At 36.1% G+C, this 10451-nt stretch overlaps 1 protein-coding gene across 1 annotated transcript in view; it reads right to left on the bottom strand.

The window, feature by feature from the left end:
- Nucleotides 1-542: 542 nt before the first annotated feature.
- The window catches only part of LOC128682967 (dipeptidase 1-like), a 101158-nt gene continuing 91249 nt past the window's right edge, over nucleotides 543-10451 (bottom strand). The window contains exons 10-13 of the mRNA XM_053768061.1: nucleotides 4736-4811; nucleotides 3644-3782; nucleotides 2552-2675; nucleotides 543-1379 (exon numbers count right to left, since the gene is read on the bottom strand). Coding sequence (XP_053624036.1) covers nucleotides 2568-2675; nucleotides 3644-3782; nucleotides 4736-4811 — 323 coding nt within the window. The 3' untranslated portion in view covers nucleotides 543-1379; nucleotides 2552-2567. The remainder of the gene's footprint in view (nucleotides 1380-2551; nucleotides 2676-3643; nucleotides 3783-4735; nucleotides 4812-10451) is intronic.

Genomic DNA, 10451 nt, shown 5'->3' with positions numbered 1-10451 from the left:
TCCAACGCGAACAAATTTTTTTAACAATTAAATGTTCGTGTAATATCGCGTGTATACTCGTCATACTAATGCCCAGAGACGCCTCTATCTCGCGGTATGTAACATGACGATCTTGCATTACTAATTGTCGCACAGCATCAATATTTTGTTGTACCACTACCGATTTAGGACGACCCTCCTTAATTTCATCCGTGAGCATAGACCGTCCACGTTGAAATTCCTTAAACCAATAATACACAGTGGTTTTCGATGGTGCTTCATCTCCAAAAGTTAAAATCAGTTGTTCGATGCACTGTTTTTGAGTTAATCCACGCCGAAAATCATAATAAATCATCGCGCGAAAATGTTCACGAGTTAAATCCATGGCAATGAAGACAAGCTATTTTCAAAATTGGCGCCAATTGAAAAAAACAAATGACAGGGACATGAAAAATATTTATTCTCTAGCCGAAGAGTTCTATTTTCAAATGTTGTAATTACTTTTTAAATATTCTAGAATTATTGGCCAGTTCCGGATACATAAATAGCAGCCCTCGTAATAATATAAATTGGCTGCTCGGATTTCTAGGAAAATTCCAAACTTTATGTTTATTTTTAATGTAAATCTTATTCGAAAATTGTTTTATTTTGTAATGAACATACTGAATATTTGTCAAAAATTGTGCAGTGAAAAAATTTCTCTATTATTATCTATATATTATCAAGGTTGGTACAATATGTACTTTGATTTGCATAAGTTTTATATTTATATTATAGACGTCCCCAGTCATAAGAAATCCACATACAAAAGTCATGTATTAAACCGTAGTGTACGTGAGTTGACAGTATATAGTCAAAGTTAAATTAGATGTGAAAATCGAACACTGACCTTCCCTTGTCATTTTCCTCTTCATCATGTCTAATATGGGACTATAACGAGACGTGGCGATACTGCAAGATTTTCATGTATGCTTGCTTAACTTGTAACAATTATTATACCATATTATTAAACCTGGCAAATTTAAAGGTGATTTTGACTGAGGTATATGAGTATGCTAATACTAGTTAGAACCACCTAAGTATGGGAGAGCTCTTGAAAGAAGCCGAATCTCTGCAATAGATATAATTCCACTGTATGAAATTACGTGATAAGTAATGCCCCTGTTATTTTTACAATTAATTTGTTCAAAAACATAAAGAACCGCGAATGACAAGGACAGATAGGTTATTATAGGTCTAAGTCCGATATTGACTTGTCATTTCAGACGTTGTATAGTGAATTTCCACGGGCTGAGTCGTCTCAATTTGGGAAGTAAGCATGGGGTAACGGGTTATTATTTAAAACACATCAAATTTAATACAATTAATCTGCGCGCTGAAAGCTGCACATCTCGGCTTACCTTTGGACAAAAATAAGATAAATTACAAACGCATAGCTTGCTAGAAGCAAAAGGAAACTTGTTCAGGTGAGGCCTTTGATAAATGTTACACATTGAATCTGTTCCATAATTATTCCTGTAACACTAATTTGGGTGTTTTAAACCTGTTTTGTTTCGAACACTTTATAAGTGTAACAGATATATTTTTTCCTGTAACCAAACTGTTTTTACAATTTTCTGTGTGTGTGTAAACAGCGTCGCTGTATGGGGAAGTCCCATTGGCCGTCGTCAAAAACCCATCGTCAAAGCGCGCGCTGTTGCCGTTCCGTCTTATAACGAACCGGCAACTACACGTCGGCTGTCGCATTGTTACGCCATTATAAACCTTATAGGCTGTAACAGTTATAAACACTTTTGAATCTGTTTTTCAAAAAACAGATTTAAAGTGTTACAGTTTATTTCTGTTTTTCTTTTAACCTGAATAAATAAACAGTGATCAAAACACTTAATTCTCTCACCTCAAAATTCCCTGGGTGAGGCAGCACTGACGCCGTCTCTAAACAATGGCACACTTACTGTCGTGCCCTGGGTGATACGACCTTCATCTAAAGACCTGTTAGACGCCACAGATAGCGCTATCAATGGCGTATTGGTCCACACAAATTTAGCCGAGTCGACACGCCAACGAACGCGGCGCGATGTCAACATATCCATTGTATGAATGAATTGAATGAATTTATGACTGTGTCCTGTGAGACTATATAGCTTTTACCCGCGGCTTCGCCCGCGTGAATTTCATAGTAAAATCTCGGTCATTCTTTAAGAAAAATTATGAAGAGTATGCTTTTTATTTTGAAATTTGTATTAAGTTCCATACAATATTTCACCCACCTTCGGAAGGGATTGAGAGAAACACGTATTCATTAATTTATTGTATACAACCGAAATTCAAATTTTCAAGTCAGTAACTTCAACGATGTAGAACTTTCATATAAAAATTTTTCACCCCTTTCACCCCCTTCGGGGTAGAGTTTCCAAAAATCCTCTCAGTGCTCACCTACACTCCCCAGGGAACTTACATGCCAAATTTCAGCTTCCTACGTCCAGTAGTTTCGGTTGTACGTTGTCTGTCAGCAAGTCAGTGACTCAGTAACGCAAAAGTATGCAAGAAGAAGATATAGCTCAGTATTTACCAAATGTATGTAGCATTTACACGTATTCAGTGTAGAACGCGTTGCTGGTACAGTTGCCGTTGTCGGTCGGGGAGTCGGGGTGTTCCTCGGGTTCCACTCCATTGGTGCGCATCTCGTCGCGGACCTGGATATATACATAAGATAAATCCTACTTCCTAATATACCTACTAATATTCTAAATACGAAAGTTTGTGTGTTATAGTGTGCATATTACTTACTTTTTCACGTCTACTGGACGGAGTATAATAAAGATGGTATCATAATATGTTTTAGTATACCTTTTGACCATGTACTTTATTGTGTACTTACATTGTTATATTACTGATAAAAAATTATACATAAATTTATATTTAAAAAATGGTAAGCCCTTCTGGCATAATAGGGACCAACACTGTTTGAATGAGTTTCTTTCCGCATTTCTTCTCAGCAGTGGTCGTTCCGAAATGCTAGTAGTTTGTAGCTTTGGTAAACATCATTTAATTTAGAATATGACGTGAAAAAGTGCCTGTGAAGGCCAAATTTCTGAATAAATGATTTGATTTTGAGTGTTATGAAATATGGCGCACGTATATAATATAACCTTGAATAATACATATAGGTATCATCTCGTAAAGCCCCGCGGCGCAGCTAGTCATAATATTTTTCAATTATTCTACTAACTAATATTATATTATCATTTATAATTGCAAAATTACAAGAAGATTCGCTAAGAACAAATGCGAAGACATATTCTTCATAATGATGAAGAATATGTCTTCACGCATTTGTTCTTAGCGAATCTTCTTGTAATTTTGCACACGAAGGAGTAGAGTCCTAGAATGTTCCAGTGGGAAAACCAGTTGGTCGATGCCACGGGCAAATACTAGTATTACATAGTAAATTTCAACTATATCCCCATAAAGTATACGATTAAGCCTTCTCCGTCACTCGTGTGCCCACTGCACAGCATCGTGATGTGTCCCAACTTTCTTCTGTCTTTGCAGTCTCTCTCCAGTTGTGGCGATCTTTGATCTTCAACGATATTTTAAAGATTCTGAAACCTTTGTGTTCAGCAGATCTTTCACCTGGTAAGACACTATCGTTCTTCCTTACCTTCTCGACCTGCCTCATGACCCTCAGCATGTTCAGACCAGCTAGATTCTTCAGCTCCTGCACGCTCCACTGTCCGCTCCGGAGGAGCTCGGCAAACAGCTCGGGGTACTTCGACACGTCTTCCAAACCACGCGGTACCCTGGGGATAAAGTCCAGATTAAGGGATTTGCGATGTGCGCATTTGAAATTACAATATTATACTATTAGAATAATGAAAATAGACTTAACAAGACTTTACCCACCAGTGGATGGACGTGTGGGAGTAAAACGTGGAATCGAAATAAAATTCGGATAAAAAAGGATGAATTTATAAATCAAAATATCTGTTATAATGTATGGCATCTCTAGTCCACACCAGATTTTTATTTTTTCAAACGTAAACTTAAAAATCTCATCAGGCTAATGGCAGGCATTACGGAAAAATATTGAAATCACTTATTAATTCAATATTTTTCCGTGTAAAAAGCTTTTTTATGACTGTCGCTGCTACGTTGAAAATTCCTTTATTTTATAACGTCAGTTTATTAGTCATAAAAGAAGAAAAGAACAAACGGACGACATACTTTCACAATAAATATAAAATAAATTGTGTTGGGATTCTAACAGTCTGTACGACACAAACATCCCATTCCAAACGTAGAATTTATTCTTATCGTATTACATTGTTTGTTATCAGAGTAGCTAAATGTAAAAATCATAGAATGCAGTTATGTTATGGCGTCATACGCTTGAGACGGACTTTCCTCAAGGTTTGTATTAAGGTTGCGGAGTCTAATCAATTAATTTGTTACCTTTAAATAAGTACTTATTTTTCTCTTCATAATATTGCAATCTTTCAATTTTAGTTATTGCTTTACGTTCATCATTGTAAACCTGATATCCAGGATCAAATAAATTATTGATAGATTGGTGATTGATTTATTATTATTGAATATTTTTGACGCTCAACCGCTGTCTAGAAGCGCTGGCAAAAATCTGCACTTGTGATCACAAATATTTGTCTGCGTTGTGCAAGTTGTGTTTGTGTCCATCGGACCCACGATACAAGCATAGTATTTAGTGTGGGCCGGTGAGTATTGTCCGTTTATTTACCTATTAACCCCGTCGAAATCGCCGCCAATGCCGATGTGGTCCGCTCCGATCAACCTCTTTATGTAGTGGAAATGTTCTGCAAAAAAAATCAACGTCAATCCATTTATTTACCTAAATTTTGAATATTTCTCAAAATTGCTTACAAGCATATAAACTTTATTATATAAATTAAAAAGAAAGACAACACTTTAAAGCTTTTTAATTTATAACAATCTGCGTAAGCTTAGAGAAATTAGTTTCAAAATATCACGAAACTTTTTCTCCGATAGCCAATTAAAATGTATTCTTCTTAATTAACAAATATTTTTATATAACTAATTTATAATGATGGCATTAATGTATCAAATTTTCATTTTAATTCCCAAATTATGTAAATGTGTTTTTTCCGTCAGCCATAAAAATATCATAATGATAAAACAAATTCTCGAATATCGGTGTTGGGAAATAATAAATAATCTGGTGAAAAAAAATCACAAGATAAACACACTTTCATCAGCCGTTGGGCCGTAACTTATAATTAAATTACCGCCCTCCACAATTTTCATATAATACAGCCACCCTGTCGGCGCCTTGGGTAAATATTCGATGTGGCAACTCAAGTTTCTTTTATTTATTGTGAAAAAATATTTATATTTAGATGAATGTGTGGTTGTTGACAAAAGAAATAAAAATATATTCCCGAGAGTTTGCCCACTTTGAGGAACGGTGTTTCAAAAAGTTTGGGAAATATAATAGAATTGGTGAATTGTGTCGAGAATTGTGTATGAGATCTACGGTCCGGAGACAGAGTGACTACTATTTGTGGTACAGCTTTGCGATTCCGTTCTTACCAAGTGGAACATTACTTATATTTTAATGCAAAAGTTTGGATTTTTATTACCCATTCACATACAAATATCCATTTATTACACAATCAAGTCAAATCATTTATTCAGAAATATTATAATTTATGTACTTGCACTTTTTATACTAGTAATTTATCAAAAAGAACTTATACAAAAAACATATGATTGTGATCGAGTGCTGACAAAACATGTAGATATAAAACGTCCAAAAGAAACGTCTTTTAGACCTATTCCAGAACGTGCGTGCGTTTTTGGAATAGGACATAAATAAATACTAATATTGGGTTTATGCTGACAAAATATATTCACACTGGTTGCAAAATCCACCTCCCAACCCGTGATCTAGATCTTGTCACCATCTAATATATTACAATATATTGTAAGATTTATTTTTTCACGAATTATCGGCGTCACAACCCCGAAAGTGACAGACACAATTTCCATAAACAGCCATCGGGCACAAGAAACATTGCAAGCGTCATTAAAGTTGCTGGAACTTTCGCACTAGCCCCGACAATCGATTGAATTCAGCTGAATTGTGAAATGCTCCATTGTGCCTTTAACTATATCAAGTTTCGCGAGTACCTGCCGGAATAACTATGTCACCCAATTCGATGGAATTTGTGATTTCGCTTTATTTTATTCATAATTCGTTTGTTGAGACTGACGAAATGGAAGTAGTTGAAGGGTGATCTCCTTCGTAAGGTAGACATTAGGGACACCCTTAACCGGAGAGCACGCCCGAAGAGGATGATTAGTGTACATGGCGCGAGTGAGATTTGTCAGGATCGTGGCAAGTGGAAATCCATAATCCGTGCCTACCCTCATCGGAAACAGGGGTGTTGACAGGTATGTATATTTTAGTTTACAAAAAAAGGAAGCCAATAATAAGATATGGATAGGTATTGATCCCCAACGTGGGCAAAGAATTGTAAAAATGTAGTAAACACCAAATTTCGTCTCCAATAAGGCATAAACAAAAATATACATTTTACAGTAAAATGGCGGAGCCCAGCGACTGTAATAAGCCGGTGTAACAGTACGCCAGCAAACAGCTGGCGTACCTACTGTTACACGGCTGCCTTTTTCAATTTATTGTACTTGTAATCATAGATATTTATCTGCAGTTCTGGGTGTCTTGTTCCAGTTTCGGTGTCTGTGTCCATCGGACTCACGATACAAGATACATGCTTAATGTCGGCAGGTGGTTCTCAGAGCGTTTCGACCGCTTGGCCGCGCGGTCACATCCGTCAATTTTCTTGAGGAAGGAATCATTTCCAAAATCAATCATTAATAATAGTGACGTTACCACTATAGAGTTACATTATTTTAAAGTCCGACACTTTATTTTAAATACACATTTAAATGATTTCAAAGTGAGTTCTGCGTCTTCTTTAGTTTTAATCGCGTTCCAGAATTAATTGAAATCGGTAATTGAAATCCGATAGTTTTAAGAACGTCATCCCCGCAAACTTGCCAGATCCGACTTGGTCAGTTAAATGATTCGTAAACACCGAACAGAGGAACGGAAACTTGTCGGAGACCGAGGAACCGACTCGATCATTTTACCAATTAGCGCAAGGTTTCGAAGGAAACCGTTATCGGTTATGTGTTTTCATCAAAACTTCATCAGAAGCAGTCAGCAGAAGCATTTTTGGACTGTTAATATAACTCATTTGCTAAATATATTACATTTGCTTTGCAAAACTTTGTTGTATTTTTTTTTGTGTTTGTATTTATTCATGTTACTTAAATAAAAGTTATACAATAGATCTAAATTAAGATTTAAAATAAAATAAAACAGAGCGCCTGAGCTAGGAAGAAAAATCATCCTGTGTTTCAGGCGTTAAAAGGTAGTTATCAAAATAATTAAATGTGAAATTATGATGTGCACAATAGTTACTTATACAACTGTATTTGGCAAAACATTACATGGCTCTTAATTTGAGAGCTGCACCGCACACTTGACGGAAACACGTGCATCAAATGACATAAACATGTGACGCACAAGAGCTCAGTTTCTGGGCGAGATCTTCTCAGCGGAACTTCTGGTAGATTCAGTACCTAAAGAAGACAATTGAAATAAGAGCAAAGGCAATTTTTAGTAAATGATTTTAATACCATCCTGACTAATTATTTCCAAAATTTGTAATATTTCAATGTCAAAGGTAAACAAAATTAACAAAAATATATTTCAATAAAGCTGATATGAATACATAAAAGTAACACATAAAAAACGTTGATAGTGGCTCGATATGAAATTACCATAACATTAGAATTGTTACCTTAATACTTTTAGAATAAAATTGAATTTGGCAAAGCGATACCACGTACTGTCGAGGCGCGAAACTATTCGCTAATTCTCCTCTCTCTCTATCTCTTGGAAACTCGACAACCAACTACGTATCTCTCCTAAACAAACTAGTATTTGCCTGTAACTTCGTACACGCGATAGATAACGTCTCACGATTGTTTCAGACATGTTTGATTATTATTATTTCCATATAAGCGGTGGTGGCCAAGTGGTTAAGACCGTCCGCCTGCGATCAAAAGCTCCTAGGATCAAATCCTCCTCATGCCACATGAGTATCGTAACTCGATTATTAGGCTTTCACAAAATCTAATTCCAACTTTCACAAATCTTTTGGAATGTTCACTAAATCCCAAGCATAATTTCATAGAATTTCAAATAGTGGGCCCTGTACATACATACACGTGTATAGCAGTTAACTTAGACCACGACTTCACGTAGGTGAAGGAAAACATTGTGAGGAAACCTGCACACTGGTTGACAGTGTTAGTCCATGATTATACTTTTATATCACTTATATTATCCTATAAACTCAACGTGAGATTAACACGAAACCATGGAACATAAATCAGTTAAACTGAAACAAAAGTTCACTCAGTTTAATTGAGCCCGTATGATTGCAAATTGAGAACTCATACGAAACATGGAAACATTTCCCAATAATGAAACCAAGACCGGTGCAAGAACCGAATTTATAGGATTTCATACACCGTCATAGACCTAAGTTAAGATAGTTATCGTAACGTAACATAACAGAAAGCCTGCAAATCATTGCAGGGTCAGTCCTGGGCCCTTATTTTGTTTAAAGTGCCTTATAAACATTTTAGATCTTGTGCGTTTATTCAGATTCCGTATGCTTCAACAAATTATCGAAGTAATACCTTTCTCCTGCGTACGGGTGATGATGTAAATAATCAGTAATTCTGATATTGATATGTTTAACTGTAGTGTGTCATCGATAAGATGCTACAACGCGGCGGTTCTATCAATATTAAGTTGTAGTTTTGTTGTTTATATCTTGATGATGTGTGCGCTCTATTGTGTTGTATGATGCTCTAAATTTATATCTAAGTATTTCTGTAATTACCAGCGGGAACCTATAAAGGGCTTCTTGTAACCCATTGATATATATCTAGTTTTTAAGAATGCAAGCTGTTGGTTCTCCTTGAACATGTTAAAATAAAAAAATTAAAAAGTAACAGCCGCCGTGTTACGTGTGGTTTGAAGACCAATACGGATTGGTCCACGCATGTGTATCTTGTGCGATACTCGGCAACTGATAGGTAGCAACAGCAATTCACAGGTTGTAAAATCCCAGTCGAATCTTAAAATGTTTTTTACGCGTGCTTCGCGGCATCACAGTCACGAACGCATGTGAAATGCGGAGTTGAGAGGTAGATCCTATCTCGACTCCGTTTTTTTGCAATACTTGCCAAATACTAGAGGAATTAAAAAAAAATATAATTCATATAAGTGTACCTAACACTGACAATTATAAATTTGTAGACAGAATAGCTAAGAGAAAAATAAAACGTATAAAATATATTTTTCATGGATTTAATTTAAGTTTTTATCGTCTGCCTGCTATTGTTTCCATATTTTTTAACCCAGGATTTTGTAGAATTGAAAATGTTGTCTATTCCTATCAGGATTTTTTTTGTAAAGATAAAACTTATTTCATCTTCGATATTCTTACCTTCCTTATCCCTGTCCTAACGACTTTATCCTTACATATTATAAAATGATGTCCTACTGTCACATCTGTCTGTCTGTACGCAATACACTGAAACTACCAGATGGATTTTGTACGGTTTTTACCAACAAATAGTGTGATTTCTGAGGTAACGTAGAAAAACGTTTATGATTTATTATTGTTTTACACGAGCGAAGTTGGGCCGCTAGTATAAGATGTACAGAGATTGTTTTAATTCTTATTTGATAATTCTCGTACAACATCTACAAGATTTTTACCACATGTCTATTCGATTTATATCTGTGGCTACTGAATTGTCCGACGCAATATATGTCCCGTTGGAGATTTTAATCAGATTTTCTCACCGAGAGAAAACCATGTGGAAACATTAAAACATGTTGGGAATATGCAACGCTTTAAGGGTGAGTTGCACCAGTCGACATTGACGTTGATTTTAATCTGCGCTCCGTCGACGCTCAGACAAATTAGCGTACTTAGCGTGGCGTACGGTGCAACCGACTGTAATATGTTATGTGTTGAAAAAATCTTAATTAAGTAGTTATATAATTTGAGAGCAAGACCAGACTCACTCAACAATACGCCTACAGAGAATACCCACTGGAGTTTTTGGACACGTGGCCAGGAGACGCGGCGACAACCTAGAGAAGGTGTTGCTGGTGGGTAAAGTGGGGGCCACAGTCAGCTACGCAAATCCGAGTGGCGGGTAATTATATAACATGTAGAATGAGATCACGACCCTCGGCAGTGAGGAATACGACGCAAGGACTGAGGAGGATTTAATTAAACAATATTAGTTTTCTGTTTGGAATATTTCTATAAGCAGCGGGAATATTTCTATAACTGTGT

Source organism: Plodia interpunctella, chromosome Z (assembly GCF_027563975.2).
Source record: "Plodia interpunctella isolate USDA-ARS_2022_Savannah chromosome Z, ilPloInte3.2, whole genome shotgun sequence".
Classification (NCBI taxonomy): domain Eukaryota; kingdom Metazoa; phylum Arthropoda; class Insecta; order Lepidoptera; family Pyralidae; genus Plodia; species Plodia interpunctella.
Note: the sequence above shows the minus strand (reverse complement) of the source record. Positions and strands in the feature narration are given on the sequence as shown.